The sequence below is a fragment of the Harpia harpyja genome, chromosome 15, assembly GCF_026419915.1.
Source record: "Harpia harpyja isolate bHarHar1 chromosome 15, bHarHar1 primary haplotype, whole genome shotgun sequence".
Taxonomy (NCBI): domain Eukaryota; kingdom Metazoa; phylum Chordata; class Aves; order Accipitriformes; family Accipitridae; genus Harpia; species Harpia harpyja.
Window position 1 is genome coordinate 16421948 of NC_068954.1, and position 18036 is coordinate 16439983.

Sequence of the window (18036 nt, forward strand, 5' to 3'; positions counted from 1 at the left end):
TTAGGTGTGCTGATCTCCCATGAATCTCAGCTATAATGCCCTCTAATACAAACTAGAATAGAGTCCTTTCTAGTCACGATATTGCTATCGTCATTGTTGAGATGCATCGTCCAGGGAATACCGTATGTTAGACTTGTTTGAAACAGCTTCAGTTTGCATCTTGCACCAGAGTTATGTATTGTTGTGATTAAGAATTTAGTTGTGATTTTCATTGTTTCTTGGATGTATATGGATTGGATATATATTTTTTCAGTCCTTGTTGTTGCTCTTGTAAGTTAGAATAGGAACGGTCAGAACTTTGCGTGTCCGTTCTTTTTTAAATGGTGGTGCTACAAAGCAATACAAATGGGTCTTTTTACATTTGCTGGCAAGGTGCTCATCAACCAAATCCCGGATTCGTTGTTTTCCACAGATAATGGAGACGGTTTGCCGTAGGGCAAGAAAATCAACCTCCTCCACCAGGCCTGCCAAAGCAACTCCTGCCTTTGTGATTTAACCGCAAGGCCGGCCAGAACGGCACCACGGCCGGCCGGCGGTCTCTGGGTGTTACCAGACTGGGCCTCGCCTGCCAAGGAGGAGAGCCGCAGGCCTGTTGCCTGCCGCCTCCACGGACTTCGACGCCCGGCAGCGTCTTGCCCAGCGGCTTTTTGAACGTGAGAAACAGCCGCCTGGGGAAGCCGGTGGCAGCCGAGTTGTTTGGCTACGCGCACTGGCGCCGGCAAAGCTCGCTTTCCCAGGGACCGGCTTCTTCCCTATGAGCGGGAGGGAGGGAGGGAGGGAAGGAAGGGGCCAGAGCCGCCACCACCCGGGCTGCTCCTTGCCGGCTGCCCGCTGCTCCTTGCCCCTTAGCCGGCTGCCCCCCGCCCCGCCGACGAGCACGGGCGGTCAGCCCCGCTCCGGCCCACCAGCAGGCCTCCGCCGCCGTCGGCGGGTGGAAGCAGCCGCGGGCCGGAAGCGAGCCGCCTTCCGCTTCCGCTTCCGCTCCGCCCGGGAAGAGGCGGGCAGGGCCGCGGCCATGCAGGTCTCCAGCCTCAACGAGGTGAAGATCTACAGCCTCAGCGCCGGCAGGAGCCTCCCGGAGGTGAGGGAGCGGCGGGGCGAGGGCCGCCGAGCCGAGCCGGGCTGAGCCGAGCCGGGCTGAGCCGAGCCGAGCCGGCGGGGCCGCCCGGCGGGTCCTGCAGCAGCAGCAGCAGCCGGCTTTGAGGGCGGGCTGTGCGGCCTGGGCCGGAGCTCCGGGCCGGGCCCGAGCGGCTGGCTGAGCTGCCCCTCCGCCACATGCGCCTTGTGTGGAGGGTGGGGATCGTTAACTACAACCAGCTCTAAGGAGTTTCTAAGGTCAAACTGCGGCTTGAACGCGCGCATCTCTAACCGTAGGTCTGTCATTCTGCAGGCCCTTAAAAAACGCGACTTTGTAACTTTTCTTGGTGTGGAGTGGCTAAACTTCGCAGTGGAAATTTTAAAATAATCGAGAAAAAAAAGTTAGCGGCCTAAATGTCTTATTCTTCCAAACTTCAGGCAATTCTCTAGTTCCTTTATGAATAATGAGCTCAAGACTGATTTATACATTTCCTTTCAGTGGCTCTCAGACAGGAAGAAAAGAGCTTTACAGAAGAAAGATGTGGGTGAGTTTTCCCATCACAGGGCCCTCGCTGATAGTCGGCTACACATATACAACGTGCGGGTCTGGAGGGAGACACTTTACTAACTGATATGAGGAAGTTATGCATAGCTTGCATTTTAAAAACTACAAAGTCAAAACTAGAAATAGTTACTTCAACAGCCTGTGTAGCTTTATGTGAACAGAATATTACCAATATTGTTTTAAATTTCAGACATTAAATATTGGGGTTGTAGATTGTACAGAAACATGATGGATGGACTCCATCTATAGCTTATGATAAAGTCCAACTATAAACTCCTCTATGGTATTATGCTAATCTTAGAGTGCAGGAACACCATTGTTTTAGCCTAAACTTGTTATACAAAATAAAAATGGCTATTTACATACCATAGGAAGTGTTGTATAAGAAACTCAACCAACAAAAAAATGCATAGAGTTAACAGGAGGGTGGAATACATTATACAACATGTTAGTTGTGTAAAATATCTGAAAAATATTTGCTACTACGTTATATAATAATTTGTTACTTAGTTACCTCAGAACAGACATTTATTTTGCATGGAGGTAGCCTGCTTCTCAGGGTTAACAGACTGTATTAATCTGCTTGTAATGTGCTAATTATACTTAAAAGTTCTTTATACTTTAAAAGATCTTAAAAGATATTCCCTATATTCAATTAACTCAGCATGCTTCTGTAAGAAACCATTACAGTTTTTTGGACTGATACAATTGCGCTACCTTTACAAAAAAATTTTTTTTTTCTTTATAGATATCCGTAGAAGAATTGAACTTATTCAAGACTTTGAAATGCCCACGGTTAGCACAAAGATTAAGGTATCAAGAGATGGACAGTATGTTATGGCAGTTGGTGAGTTAACAAAGTGTCTCTCTGTAGCAGAGGCCAAAAGTGCTAGAAAATCTTGATTGCAGAATGACTTGGTATTTCAGGTAGAATTGATAAGAGTTCATTTTTAAATGCAGCATTGAACAGAGCGTTGGAAACTTAGTCTTAAGATGTGATTGAGTGGCTGTCTTGGTAGGGGTATTGTGAAACACTTCTTTTTGGAATACAGATGTTCCTAGAATCATAGAATGGTTTGGGTTGGAAGAGACCTTTGAAGATCATCTAGTCCCAACACCCCTGCCACCGGGGGTTTATAATACAATTAAAAACTGAACCGTTTAGAATACAGTTAAAAATTAAGTTCCTAATTAACTTTATGCTATGTACATAAATTTGCTTTAAATAACTTCTGAACATCATTGTTTGAGTATTGTTTTAAAGGATGGAGGATAATGCTATGTTTTGTAACTGTCAAAGCAGGATCCAAACATGGATACTTTAGTAGGTGTTAATAGTGTAAGGAGACTTGGTCTTTCAGCTTACTGGAAGGTATTATTAAATTCTGTATGCTGTATCTGGTAATCAGAAGAACCTACATACAGGTAGGGTGCTTTCAGGTGCCAGAGACAAAAAACAGGCTGTAAGGTTGTGTTACTAAGAGGTGTGTTTTTCCAGTCACAGAGACTTTGGTAAGATCAGAATACTTACAGTTGAAATGCGGTAAAGCCTATATATGTAAGACATATTTTAAAAAAAAAAAAAAAGCTTTAATGTTATCTTTTTGTTTAATTTTTTTATTAAAGATCAAATTATTCTTTCAGGAACTTACAAGCCAAGGGTCCGCTGTTTTGATACCTATCAGTTATCCCAGAAATTTGAAAGATGCTTAGATTCTGAAGGTTAGTATAAGCTATGGCTGTTAGTGCAAGACACCTTTTGTATACAATTCAGGTTGGACTTGAGTAGAAATTTCCCTGCCTGTGCTGAGGGGACAGAATGTACTTTGGGGAGCACAAGAATCTAGAGTAAAATGTCACCTAGTCTTTATCTCTGTATTTTTCCCTTTTCCTCCTCCTTCAAAGTTCCTTCCTCTCTTGGAGTGGTGTGAGGAATGTAAGATTTACCTTGAGCCAGTAAGTGTGGGGCTCAGAGAGTAAATGTGGCTAAAGTCTGCACTCTGTCTGGGGAATGTGATGTGGGTACGATGGCTGGGTAGTGGCCTTATCTCCTTTCTTTCCCCTTCTGTGAAACAGTAAGGTAGGAGAATGCACAGTGGTTGCACTATCGTTACTGAAATGAGCTCTCACTGGAGCCAGAGCTCAGTAGGTGAGTTACAGGGTAAAGAGAATTCCCTGAGAGTGGGATGGTTTGTTTCTTTGGTTTGGTTTTTTGTTTGTTTTCTTGGGAACAAGGTACTTAGGGATAGATGGTAGCATGGCCAAGGCCCTAATTACACCTTGTTTGCTACTAATTTGGAGGGAGAACCGCTATGGTGAGGAAAGCAAGGAGCCATCTAGACAATGGGAAAGGGAGAATCTGCTGGCAGTTAGACTAGGGGAGGAAGTCGGAGCTGCTGTGGCTCTTGAGTTTTAGGGTGCGTAGATTTGGTGAATGGTGTGGTGGGGTTTTTTTTGTTTGGTTTGGTTTTTGTTTGAAGTCTGATGGCTGAAAACTGGAATACAGGGCTGACCGAAGCAATGAGGGAATGAGCATAGAGTGGCAGAAGTCCTAGTCATTACAGAAGAATGAAACTGGTCTAGCTGTGATGTGTGTGAAAGTGATGTGAAAAATTAAAATTGAGAACTACTGCATTAGGTCAGGAAAAGGGGAGTAGAGCGTGGTGGTGGTTCTTTACCCTGTGCCTCAGGACTACAAGGAGCCATGTAGGGTGAAGGGACAGTGCTACAACATAGTAAGGGAGGTGGTAGGGGCAGGGGTTCAGAGAGGCTGGGGAGAGGAAGGTATGGCAAGAGTGAGACCTGCTTTAAAAGAGTAGGAGTCATTGTAATAGTAAATGCTTGCTGGTAATTAGAGCTTAAAGTAAAATTTTTTTTCAACTGGCATCTTACTAGACTGCAAAAGTATGTTTAATTTGAAATGTAGCATAGAGTCACTTCAGGTAACTTTAAATGAGCTACCTCATTTAAATGGAACAATTTAGCTGAAGCAGCTACTCCCTTATGTTCCCAACCCAGCTCATTTAAAACTAGGCAAAGTTCAATATGTTGCAGTGTTCAGCACAGATAGTAGCTTTCAAATCTGTGATTTTTTTTTTTTTTTTGTGAGCCTTAAAACTTTTTCTGTGGAAGTGCTGACCCCTTAGAAGGATCACATGTCTAGGTTTGTGCGTAGTATGTCCGAACTCATGTCATTTTTTATCATCCTTGATGGATTACCAAATGTCCATGGACCACACACTCACTGAAAACCATGTGATTAGACCTTCCCCAAGCCAATAAATACATGGTTGAGCATTGTGCTGAGGAACGTGTCAAGTACACAAGAATGATAAAAAGATTACAAGATGCTTCATATGTTTCTAAAGTTTTAGAAAACTACTTACTATTTTGCAAATAAATATATATAATTAAAGATTTTATCACAATGCCTGCATTATGCATTGACACCTGTGGGGAATACTTACATGACTAAAGGTTAGCATGAGTGTAAATGTTTTCAGGATTTATGCCAATGTTTGCAAATAAGTTTGCTTACTTAGTTGACTTAAAATTCTCTTGCTCTCTCCTCTAGTGGTTACGTTTGAGATTTTATCAGATGATTACTCAAAGGTATGTTTAATGTTTTCAATGTATAAATGAAAAAATTGTTTAATATGTATATTAAAATGCATTTTCATATATAGTAAAGGCAGTCAATCAACACAACTTTTGGAACAGAAAAGTTTTTTTTAAAAAAAACAAACAGGATAAACATTTTTGGTAGCTTGAAAATGTTGTTTGTTTTCTTTGCCTCTTTTTATTATAATTTGCCTTACCACTTTTAAAGTCTTTTGTCTGTACTAGAGAAAAACTTCAAATAATTATCTATCCTACAAACAAAATAATGTGAAAAACGGAATTAGTTATTCTTTCTAGAATGACATTTAGTCATAATCCCTTGTCACAAGTGATACACAGATACACCATTTTTGAGAGGTGGGATAGCTATAGGTAAGTTAATAGCCTGATTTTTTGGTGATGTTGTGGCCATGATGATTAAAGCATATGAATGACCCCAAAATTGTGGAGAGAAGTAATGTCTTTTTTTTTTTTCCTTTTTTTATGAAGTGCTGTACCTGGAGGAAACAGTTGAGTTCTTGGGACCATCAGCCCTTTTTCAGGCCCAATACCGTTAGCACTTCTAATTCTGTTTCACACCTGGCTGTTTTCTTCAGCTACAGCAGTTGGTGTGATAAAAGGATGTTACCTCTTTCTGTAAACTTTGCTGATTCATGAAAGTGTTATGTTCCAAATTAAATATGAAATTTAAGCATACAATTTTGCTAATTTCATTAGGACAAGCTTTTTTAAATTTTTTTTTTTTAATTTTTTTTGTTAAGTGGTTATTTTAATGCTTTTTTTCTGAGAAGAGACCTTAGCATTTCTGGTACAGGTTGGTTTTAATAAATATTTCTATTTGATCAGGGACATTATCATCTAGCCTTCTAGCTTTAGTCTTTTCAAAATTTACCACCGCTGAGATTTCCAAGAATGTGCATGAATTCAAGTAGCAGAAGAGGGTGACTGATACAGTATAGTCGCCTCCCACTTGTCTGTCTGTGGGAGAATAGTTCTGGTTGTACAGACCAAACAGTTATTTGGGAGGCTGAGGAACACACTGTGTTCTCAGATATGTTTCTGACTGCTTATGAACAGTAAGGTTTGTGTGTGTTTTCCAGCTGAAATTGGTACTGTATTTCAGACTGAAGCCCTACTTTCACAACTTAATACAATGTTGTTTTCAATTTTATTTTCCTAAAACTTACCAAATCATTAGAAAGAAAACTAATTGCAGGCAGCTGTCATAATGTTTTGAACATGTTAGAAAGAGGGAACAATATTTGAGAAATTACACTTGAAATGCTTAGAATCATAAAAATACCGATTGGAAGGGGGCCTTCAGATGTCATTTAATGCTTGAACAGGACTGTCAAAAACCGCAAGCGTGGCAGTTTCACAAATTCACTGAATAAATTGCTGCAATGCTGCACTACCTCATCATAAAGAATTTTTCCTTTCTGTCCAACCTGCCCAGGAAAATCTGAAATTTTCACTGTTGCTACTGCTAAGAGTTTGACTCTTCAGTTGCTGGCTGCTATTAGGTTGTCCTGCAGGGTGCTCTTTGTCTGACTAAACAAGCTAAGATTCTTCCAACCCTTCTTTGTACGTTTTGTGTTCTGCCCCTTGTCTGTCTTGGTAGCCCTCTTGATGCTCTCAACATCCCTCTTGAATTGGGTGGCCCCACACTAGACACACTGCCTCATGCTTTAGTAGCGCAGGGAAAATAGCTTCTCCCCAGTCTGCTCCCACTATCCTCAGAAGGTTGCCTTTTGAGGCTTATTTGCATTTTCACAGTGAGAGCATGCTGTTGGCTTTCATTCATATTGGTATCCATAAGGCCAGTTACACTTCTGTGCTTTCCTAAGTTTTAGACTTAAAAGTTCTAGACTTGGACTAAGTTTCAGACTTAGGAGAGAGCGATACCTCTTTTTCCACAGCCTTTTGCAAAAAGACACATATTTCTGCTCAGTATTTTTGCCACACATGGGTGACTATACTTCTGCTACCCTAAGGTTGTAGTTTTCTGAGAGTGACCAAAATTAATTTAGTATGAAGGAAAGACAAACATGATTTACAGTGAGTTGTATCCACTGCTAATGAAAGAGGATACAAATATCTTCAAGTCCAATATTGTAGAAATTTGTCTTAAAACAGAAAATTATTAGAGGTAAGGCAGTCATTAGCAGAATATTTGATTGCTTTTGGCAACCTTCAAAAACTTTCTAAAATCTTTTTGGAGGTAGAGTGAGTGAGAAGAAAATTTGCTTTTCTCATTGAAACCAAACAGCATCTTTTCCTGGTAACAGGTTTTTGATGGCTTACTGGTAGTGAACTAAGAGAATGTGATATTGATATTTTTAAATTAAATATGGTTTAATTTTGTGTTCTCACAGTTCATGTAGTTTAGGCATGAAGATGCAGACATTTCTTGTTTTGCAATGATGATGGGCATTGCTTCAAACAGATTAATAAAGAGCTTTGCTTGTTGTAAACCTCCAGTTAAAAGCGTAAAGGCATTAGGCACACAAGGGGTTTATTGGGATGTATATGAAAAAAATCATTCTATAACATCAACTGTGCAGCTGCATCTGTAATCTCGTATGAAATCGTAGTTATGCTTCTGAAAGATGATACTCTACTTGGTCTTAGATGAAGATGAGCAAGTCCATGAATAAAAGTTGAAACACTAGGGTTTCTCATATCAGAAAAAGCATAAGTAAGGGAGGACTTAATGATAAATAGGCATGAAGTCCTAGCCTAGGACGGTGCTTTATCCATGTCTCATAAGGGAAGAATACACAGATATATAAATAAAGATGACAGATTCAGAATAACTTCTGTACCTCACCTTTCCTGAGCTTTGCATCCTTATTTGCATTGCTAACAATGTAGTCCAGCAGTAGGAAATTTAAAATCTTCCTTATCTACTACTTTTAGAAGATGCATGGACTATACATATTCCAAACTAAACTAGCACTTTTCTAATCTAAGCTAAATAGGGATGAGGCTCAGAGTCAATAGTTAGCCTGTGATTATCCATATCATTTAATTGTTTGCATGTATTGTGGCATAAGTTTGGGCCAGGCCAACTGTTCCTCCATCCGACAATGCCCGGGCATGGTTTGAGGTACAGCATCAGTGTAATGGATGGTGTGGATGATACTGTCTCTGTTTGGAGTGCAAAGAATTCCTTCATGTGGATATGAGTTGTGCCATGTTAACTTGCCATCAGGACTATAGGGGCAGGTTCTGGCCTATTTTGTTTACTAGTATAGGTCTAGCCTTCTAGTAATGCCTCCCTGTGGGCTCTTCCAGGACTGAGATGTTTGTCTAAGTTTCAGAAAGAAACAATGTGCTTATTCAATTGACAAACAACAAAAAAATGCACAAAGGTCATTGGTGTCATTTATTGGGATGCTGCCGTACATCAGGATGCGTAGTTGACGTGCTTAGTACTATGAACATATTGGTGTCTGCGCGACATTGTACCTGGAAGAAATGATTAACTCTGGTGTCTGAAAGAAGTACAGGTGTTAATTTTGGTGCAGCACAACACTGAGATGACTATACTGCTTCTGTTTGCAGAGTCACTTTCAGGGTGTCACATACACTCTTGTGAATATTAATTTAATGTTTATTAATAAAGTTCTTTGCTGTGGCTAGTGAGAATGATGCACTAGTTGATTCTGTCATTTTAATGGAAATTATTTAAATGCATTGTGATAGATCTGTGTGAGCTTGAAAAAAATAGCTGGAGTTTGTGCTGTAAGACAAGTTGAGGAGGTTGTCTGCTTCTCTATGTTTCAGTGCTTTCCATTTTATTTTCAGATTGTCTTCTTGCAGTGCGACAGGTTTGTGGAGTTTCATTCGCAACATGGCCATTACTACAGAACAAGAATACCAAAATTTGGTAGAGATTTTTCTTATCACTATCCATCGTGTGACCTGTATTTTGTAGGAGCAAGGTACTGATTAAGTGGGTTATTTTGTTTCACTTTTGTTAGCAATGTTTTCCAAGAATAAAATGAACATTAAAATACCAGAAAAGTTAAAAATTGGAAGAAGTGGCAATTCCTTCCAAATTAATAATGGAGACTGTTTGTGAAGAGTGGAAAATGTAGGAAGACTAAGATTAATTCAGTTTCCTGTACTGTTTAAAGACTTTTATACTTTGATTCTTAAACCAGGTACATGATGTATTTGCAAATTTGTTATAAAAATTGCAATTCAATGTACTGTTTTAAAAAGTGATTGGCATCTAAGTAAGGAAAATTAAATAACTTTTTCTATCCTGGTTGGTGCTTTGTTGCTGTTAAAGTGTGAGTCAAATCACATAAAATAATTAATTGAGTTTGTGAGAAGATGTAGTAAAAATAAAAGTAGGTCTTTAGGGTTTCAAACAAAATAAGTAGCAATTCGAGATGTAACATAAATCATAGGAAATTAAAAGATCTTAAGAAAGGAATTAATGCATCTTTTCCCTGGAAAAAGAATAATTGGTAAGATATTGCAGTGTAATAAATATCTTTGGTGAACATGCACATTTTTCTCTGTATTTTTAACACTGAAGGATAGATTTGTCTTATGTTTTAGATCGTGAACTCTGAAAATTGTCTATGTGGTAAAATTAGGCTGTCAGCAAGAATTTTTATAACTCCTTCTAACTTACAACAGTATTTTCAGTAATTTTGGCTTTTTCCTTTGTAGTTCTGAAGTATACAGGCTAAATTTGGAACAAGGAAGGTTTCTGAACTCCCTGCAAACTGATGCTTCGTAAGTTATCTGCAATGCATGACGTCTATCTGTCTTCTTTCCACCAGGTGGAAGCAAACTACTAGCATGCTCGCCATCAGTACTGTGTCTGAATACTGCCCAAACACATTGTAGAGTTGAAAAGGAACATATGCCGACTCTGAGACTCATTTTATTTTATGTTCTGTAATTCTTTGTTCTAGTTTTTACGTTTTAATTGAGTTTCTTTTGTGTATATTTTAAAATTGCTTAATATAGACTTGTAATAAGTATTATATAACTTGATCTTAACAGCATTTCATTAAAACTTTGCCATTATTGCTCAATTTAGCCATCATATAGAGATACACCCACAGGCTATGTACTTCCCCAGACATGTCTTTGTCCTTCTGCTCCTGGAGTAGCCCAAAGAGAATTTTTCTATCTCCAGCATGTGTCTGATTCTTTTGAAAACACTACCAGAGCAGGAGCTGGGCTTCTTTTATGTGGGGAGAAGCAGATGAGAAGAGACTTAACTAGATAAAGTGGCTAGTTGGTGGGCAACAGCTGGTGCTCAGTGGGTGGGATAGCTTAATGGTTGAAGCAGTATTTGGGAGGGCACAATACAGAAACTGAGCAGCAGGAAAAAAAGGGGGAAAATCCTGCAGTGGGAGAGCTAAGGGTGTAGTGTAAAATCTGAATTAGAGGGATGACACTTGAAGTTGTGAGAAGGTTGTGAGGTGGGGGAGTTGGATGAGTTACAGAATTAGAGGTGGAGGGCTTTGAATAGAAGAAGTTGGACAGCGCCGGCATGAGTGGTGTAAGGAGAAATATTTGTACTTTGGAAGAATTGTTGGAGAAATACAGGGCTCTTGGGTGCCCTGTTGAGAAATAGGATACTTGGGTGAGAGAAAGGAAGACAGGCCATTCATCAGAATATGTTGATGATGTAAGCTTCAGAACATAAGTAATCAGGAAGACGCTTTGACATAATTGAGTTGTTTAAGAACGTAGTGGAGCTGAGTGGTATGGCAAGGCTTGGTGGTAGGTGGTGGGTATGGGCAGAGAAACGCAGAATCATTCAGGGTGGAGAGAACCTCAGAGCCCACCCTCCTGCTTAAGGCATGGTCACACTGAATTCAGATGAATTTTCCCAGGGGGTCTTGAAAACTCTGAGGATGGGAATTCCACAGCCTCTATGGGCAACCCGTTCCAGTGCTTAATCATCCGCATAGTGTAAAAATATCCTTATATCCAGCTGGAACCTTACCTGTTCAAAGTAATCAGTGCTGTCTCTGATGGCTCCAAATTCTTGGTGAGCTCCTCTTCTGTATGTATGGGAAGCTGCTATTACATGGCTATCCATCCTTCCTTTCCAGCTTTTGCTTTTCCAGGCTGAGCAATAGTGTACATGATTACAGAAATCTTTTTAGTTGTTCATGTGTTAAATTATTCTGAGGTCATTAAACTTGCTCCTTTTTCTATTTTAGAGAGAGTAATGTCTGTGACATAAATCCTGTACACTTCTTGTTTGCTATGGGGACGGCTGAGGTAAATGTTTACATTCCTTTTATAAGAAGGGCAGTAGTTCTTGTTTCTTTTTTATATTAGTTTACATGAGGCTAAGAAGAAATTGTGACAGGAACCTAATTAATTAATTTGATCTTATTTGCTATGTTAAGTATAGATCTGTTAAACAAGATGACTTCTTAGAGCATAGTGCAGGTATTTCTGAGCTACCTTGGTTTCTGAAATGCTTGAGATTTTGCAGATGGGAGAGAAAATAATGTTATCTTGCTTTACAGTATAGCCATCTGAAGAAATTAGCTAGCATGTGTACCCTATTAATCTTCGGAAATTTAGTGTTAATGATTTTGATTCAGATCACATTTTTAAAGAATATAAATGAAATGTGTGGAGCTTGTATGGCATTAGAACAACTCATGTCAACCTAGGAAATTTGATTAATTATTCATAGATTAAATAATTCATAATTTTATTTAAACATTTTCAGAATACCAGACATCTGTTGCATAAGCTTGAAACCTATTTTCTAAACTGTTTAGGGTAAAGTGGAATGCTGGGATCCTAGAACTAGAAATCGAGTTGGGCTGTTGGACTGTGCTTTAAGCAGTGTGACAGCAGACACAGAGTGAGTAAAGGCTACCTTTTTTTAAGTGTGTTCTGGGTTTTTTTAGAAATAAATCCCACTTTGCATTAAAATGACCTGCCCATGGTCTTCTCTTCTCATTGCTAGTGTGAATAAGGGGTTTTCTTAGTCATACAGGAGTCTCTTAGTTATTGATCTCAGTAGTAGTGGCTAATTTTCTATACAACCACAAGTTTTGAATGTAAACAATGCAGCTTTTTGAAGTAGTATTTCTGAGTGATATCTGTAAATTAATTTACATTAATTATCTTAGCTATTTTTAACATTTAAAAAGTTATTTGCAGCCTTTATTGAGAGAATGTCTAACTATGAGCATTGTGCTTTGCAGGATAGATGGTCTACCATCCATTTCAGCACTGAAATTTGATGGAGCTTTGAATATGGCTGTTGGAACATCTACTGGGCAGGTAGACTTAACTTCATCTACAACAGTTCTTAGGAGATCCTCTTCTTGCAGTTGCCAGTCCAAGTCTATCATACATTGAGTGCACTTGTAATGTAAATAGATATTAATGCAAGTATTTAGAAGAGCATAAATTACATATAGAGAGTAGTAATAGTCATTCTTAAACTGCAGATTAATTTTGTCAAATGATCTTCTCTTCAGAATACTGTAGGGACCACTTAAAATCTTCACAACCTACATACTGTATATATAACTTCAGATTCTACAGTTTTCTTAGGACCTAAGAGTCAAGTATGCAGGGAAATTGCTGCTTTTTGAGACTGTATCAGTACCTTCTCAATGCAACATATATGCTCTTCCCTTATCTTGATGGGGCTAAAGAAGCAGAAGTGATTGTCTTTCAGCTATTGTTTTTACTGTCTTATCTTTCTATAAAGGATCATTTTGATTCATTTATTCATTATTGCCATCATATTTTTAAAGTGGAGTATGGGGATTTTATTCTGCCTTCATCAGTCTTTTCATGGGTTTAGAAAACTGTAGCTTGCTCAAGAGCAGATACGTATGTAAGAGTTGTATTTGTGATAATGTTAGTATACATGCCAGGCAAGTTTTATTGGAGATTATATTTTTTATTACACAAACTGATAATGTTTTTTTCCCCAAAATTATTAGTATTCACACTTTGCGTGTGAAAGGTTTAAGGTCTTTCTCAAGTTCTGTAGAAAACTTTGGAGATAAAAATGTAGGTTTCTGTACTCTCTACTTTCCTTAACAAAAAATTACATTCTGTGGTGTTTCACTGAATGAAGGTCATACTCACTGAATGTGGAAGGGAGACTGAAAATGTAAATCTTGTAAGAACAGCACAAGAATCTGAAAGTGAAATATTAGTTATTAAGAAATACTAAGAGCCTTGAAAACAGTTTGTTTTTTCAATAGAAATTAAAAAGACTGTAGAAGGATGGTGAACTCTTAAATTGGTTCTTATTTTTTCTAGACTGAAGCATGCTGAGGTTAAAATATATTGCCAGAATAAACTGGGCTCAATTAATAAGCTGTTTTCAGAATTTAAAATTATTTTTTACATAAATCCCGTCCATGTATTTAAGTAAAAAAATCCCAAGTTTAGTTAAATCTTTAGTGAAGATACGGTGTGCATGACTTCCCCTTGATCTTGCAATATTGTAAGTTTAATCTGTCTCTTATTCTTAAAGGTTTTGTTATATGATCTCCGGTCTAGTAATCCATTAATAGTCAAAGATCACCACTATGGCCTGCCTATTAAGTCAATTCAGTTTCAGCGTCAGTTGGATTTAATTATCTCTGCAGATTCTCGAATCATAAAAATGTGGAACAAAGATACAGTAAGTGTTTTTATGTTGCTGCACTCAGATTTTTTTAAAATTTTTACTTTCTTTTTGTTTTTTCATGCAGCTTGAATAATAAAGCTGAAATTCAGTGTAGGGAAGTTGGGTTTTTAATGTGTCCTAATTTACATAGCATTTTGTCCTGTCTGACTAAATAAACCAACATCTGGGAAGTTATTCAACAGCCTGTCAGGTATAAAGATATAGTCTTAGGTATTTTTTAGCTGTTCGTACATGTCTGCCTAAGATGCTTCTTTCAGTAGAAGGATTTAAACATAAAAAGTAGTATCTTAGCTATTGCCCTGGTTTCTGTATTTCTCACAGTGTGCTTGAACACATCCAGTTACAATTTTTCATCAGAGAAGACATGGTCTTTCGAATTCCCTGCTTAAAGAAGGGCTAACTTCAAAGGTAGATCAGTTAGTTTATGACCTATTTAAGTTAGGTGGTGCTTATTTTCACAGAAACCTATTTGGGTATTGAAGCAGATACTATGCCTAGATCCAAATAACAATGTGCATTATGCTGTATTAATGGATTATGTTGCAGCAGGCAGCATCTTTATCCCTGCCTTTTGCAACTCTAACTGAAATTGAAATCTAATTTTTATAACACTTACTTTCATTATATTATGCTGTTCTTTTTCTTACCTTTCCATCAATGAAGCTTGCACAAAATATGTTACCCCACAGATTCATAGTAATACTACTGTAACTTGGTTCAGCTTGAGGGACTATCTTTAGTCATTGTATTCCTTCTAAAAAACATGCTTCATCTATGCTTTTCTAGCTTTATAGTGAAACATATCAAGAGCAGTTGTAGTAGTTTAGAGGCACTCTTTTCTGACTATTCACGCAGCCATTTCTCTATTGTTGTGCTGCTTCATGAACTTTCAACAGCCTCTTTTATTTTTTCTGTGATCGCAAGCGTTTTTTTGTAAGCTCCTCTGCAGTTATTTTTTTATTGTTTAAAAGAGCAAATACATTATTGGTTATTATTTAAAACATCTGCAGTGGCCTCTCTCCATTTTTCCTAGGTATGTGTATTTCCCTCATTGAGAATGAAACACTGTAGGTTTGTCAGGTGGCCTCTACAGTGGGAAAAGGGAGGGTTTCTTACTGCTGGAAGGCAAGGATAGCTTTGGACTCTTTCCTAGAGTATGTTCCAGCTGGCTCCACCTCTCCCAGATGTTGGTTCCTGACTATCTCTGGCTGGGAACCAACTGCAGAGGCAGACTGTGGGGTGGAGAGCATATGGCTTTGATACCAGAATAGCCCCATGCTGAGACGTGCCTTGGGGTGGGGAGCATGAGGCTTTTGTCTGCTAAGACTGGGGTGGGGGAGGACTCTTATTAATCATCGGGGAGAGACCAGAGGTGGGTGGGGTAACAGCATGTAACTGGGAGGGAAAGGAAGGGCCCAGAAAGGTAGGTGGGATTGCTGCAGGGAAAGAAAAAAGAGGAATAGGATCAAAATTCGCTGTGTTCCTGTCCCTCATTTAGAACCGTGTAGGCATGTACTCTCATGCTTCAGATTCTGTGGCCCAGTTCTTAGAGACTCTTCCTTTACTGGCTGTCTTGTGTGTTGGCTTGTAAGAGCACCTGTATTTTGTCTGGGTTTTTCAGACTCTGTTCCAATTCTATTTTTTTTGAATGTTGTTTCCTGCTTTTACCTCTTTCTTAAATAACCTTTATAACTTCAATTCTGATCTAAGCTAGATACCACTGGATGCTTTTACTACTTTTATTTTATATTTAGACCTCTTTAATACTGAGTTTATAAATTATAAATAAAGTGCTGAGCTATATTTTATTTCATGTAGACGTGAGCAGGGTAGACGAGCCAAGCTCCAGGATCAAATTCCACTCCCGATCCATCATTTCAGCTAATGATACTTACCAAAATAAAATGCTTTAAAACTACCACGGAGTTGAACAAAATGAGGGTTACACTGAGAATGTGCCAGGAACTTAGGGACCTCACCCCTGCCTTTTGCAAGAAATAAAATAAAGTAAATCTGACACACGTATTTTCAACACAGAAGCGTGAGCTGAGAAATTAGAGATGCTGCTGTACATTGTTGTGTCTTCAGTAACCAGTAAGCTACGTTCCTTGTAAGAGAACAGAGACAAAATACAATATTGAGTTCCTTGTGTTATGTTCAGATACTTCAATAACGTTTTATTGCTCTGCAAAATCTGTTCCATCTTTATTCCATCATATTTCTTAGCTTCTGTAATGGCTATCCTTAATGTTTAGATTTACTAAATTTAATTATGTTTGGAGTTCTTTGTAATATTTTTCTTCCTACAATTTCAGGGGAAGATATTTACTTCAATGGAGCCAGAATATGATATCAATGATGTCTGCCTGTATCCAAATTCAGGTACGTTAAATATATAAATGTCTTGCTAAGTTCAGAAGGGAGAGCTCATGTAACCCAAGCTGTGGTCTTTTTTCTGTTTAGGTGATACAATTGGGTCTACTTTCCTCCTGATGACAGAGCTAGGAAAAAATGGTTACTTGTTAGTCAGTGTCATTGTTTCCTCTGTATCTGTATTGAATCGGAGCCTCTTTGCAGTTAGAAGCTGCTGTGCTGTCAATTGAGTGATTGACCTCTTTTGCTCTTTCAGATATCTGAGGTGTTTTATAGGAATAGGAATTTTGGCCTTTTGTCTCTTGGCTAAGTCCCAGATGAGTTAGAGCTTGCTTTCTAGAGCTAGGAGAAATCTCTTTACAGCAAGTTTACAAATTTTTACAAGTGTTTACAACTATTTGTGCCCTCCCTTAGACTGAATACTTTGGTTTTAAGTGTAGATTCCCAAGTGCACAGATTTGCATGCTTTTTGTGACTCTCTTGAAATTTGTTGTGTCTCATAACATTATGTTTAGAGGTCAAAATTGATGGTCACTTTTAACCAAAGTTTCCAGATCCTACCTTATAAGTAAAAATATTTTACAAAATGGTAGTTGTATGTGCACATGTGCTTTGATTGTACCTCAGATTGCAACTGACCTTAATTTTCCCTGCTTGATCTGAGTTGCTTGGTTCTTAACTACTATGTGATACCTGCTTCCTTTTTAGAAAGCAGTACTGAACAAGATGAAATAAAAACTAGGGCCACTAGCACGGCACAGGGCAAAATTCTTGATCCCCAGAATGCCTATGTTGCAAACTCTTCTATTATCTTAATTTTAGCGAGAGGTAGCAGTGAAGATAGAGCAACTTGGACTTTGGTTCATACTAGCAGCTCAAATTCAAGATTGTAGATAAGTGAGTTTGAGATTTCTAACGAGTTAAAACTTATCTTGTCTTTTCTGCCAGCTTCAGTTAAGAATGTCTCTCTCTCTCTCTCTCTTTTTTTTTTTTTTTTTTTTTTTTTGGTAAGATGAGCACTTAAATACTGATCCCTGCTGAGATGCTGGGCATTTTTGACCTTACGCAGCAGCAATACTGTAATGGTCTGCAGGACCTTTCTGATGAAAATATTAACTTATTTCCATGCTGCTCAGGTTCAGCCCCCCTCTGAAGCAGAATGGTGTTTTACTACTTAGGAATTGGGCTAGGTTTTTCTGAGCCCTCAAAAAGACATTGATACCATTTTTATTTGTGTTCCATATATTTGTTTTTCCCAGATTAAAGTGCCAGAAATAACATAAGCAAAGAATCGAAGCCTGCCAAAACAGGGACTATATGGCATGGTGCTGAGGGTACATCTCGTGTGCACTGGTTGCGTGTATGAGTTCATTTGGGTGTATTTGAGAATAAATGCGTGGTAACAGTGTGGACTGTGCAACATGGAGGCAGATAAACCTGATCTTCTCTCATCTGTGGTAGCTATAGAGAGAGGTAATTGGAGTGAATTATCATTACCTTTTTGTCCAGGTTTTACGTTTGATGAGTTTATTGATTTGATCCAAAAGAGAACCCAGGAGTGAATTAACATCCATGCAGCCTTGATAACGAAGGGCTCGTGACAGGGAGTGAAACAGAAGTTAGTTACTTGACTATGTAGAATCTTAGCATAATTCAGGTTGGAAGGGACCTCTGGGGGTCATGTATTTCCTGCTCAAAGCAGGGCCAAACTTGAAGTTAGACCCAACTTCGAAGTCTG

General features: G+C 38.7%; 1 protein-coding gene across 2 annotated transcripts in view; it reads left to right on the forward strand.

The window, feature by feature from the left end:
* Positions 1–975: 975 nt before the first annotated feature.
* Positions 976–18036, forward strand: part of NOL10 (nucleolar protein 10) — a 54984-nt gene continuing 37923 nt past the window's right edge. The window contains exons 1-12 of one of the 2 annotated variants that reach the window (XM_052809391.1): positions 976–1081; positions 1577–1622; positions 2391–2489; positions 3287–3364; positions 5217–5254; positions 9074–9210; positions 9953–10018; positions 11467–11527; positions 12043–12128; positions 12475–12553; positions 13770–13919; positions 16241–16307. In XM_052809391.1, coding sequence (XP_052665351.1) covers positions 1016–1081; positions 1577–1622; positions 2391–2489; positions 3287–3364; positions 5217–5254; positions 9074–9210; positions 9953–10018; positions 11467–11527; positions 12043–12128; positions 12475–12553; positions 13770–13919; positions 16241–16307 — 973 coding nt within the window. In that variant the 5' untranslated portion in view covers positions 976–1015. The remainder of the gene's footprint in view (positions 1082–1576; positions 1623–2390; positions 2490–3286; positions 3365–5216; positions 5255–9073; positions 9211–9952; positions 10019–11466; positions 11528–12042; positions 12129–12474; positions 12554–13769; positions 13920–16240; positions 16308–18036) is intronic. The other variant, XM_052809392.1, reaches the window with a different exon arrangement.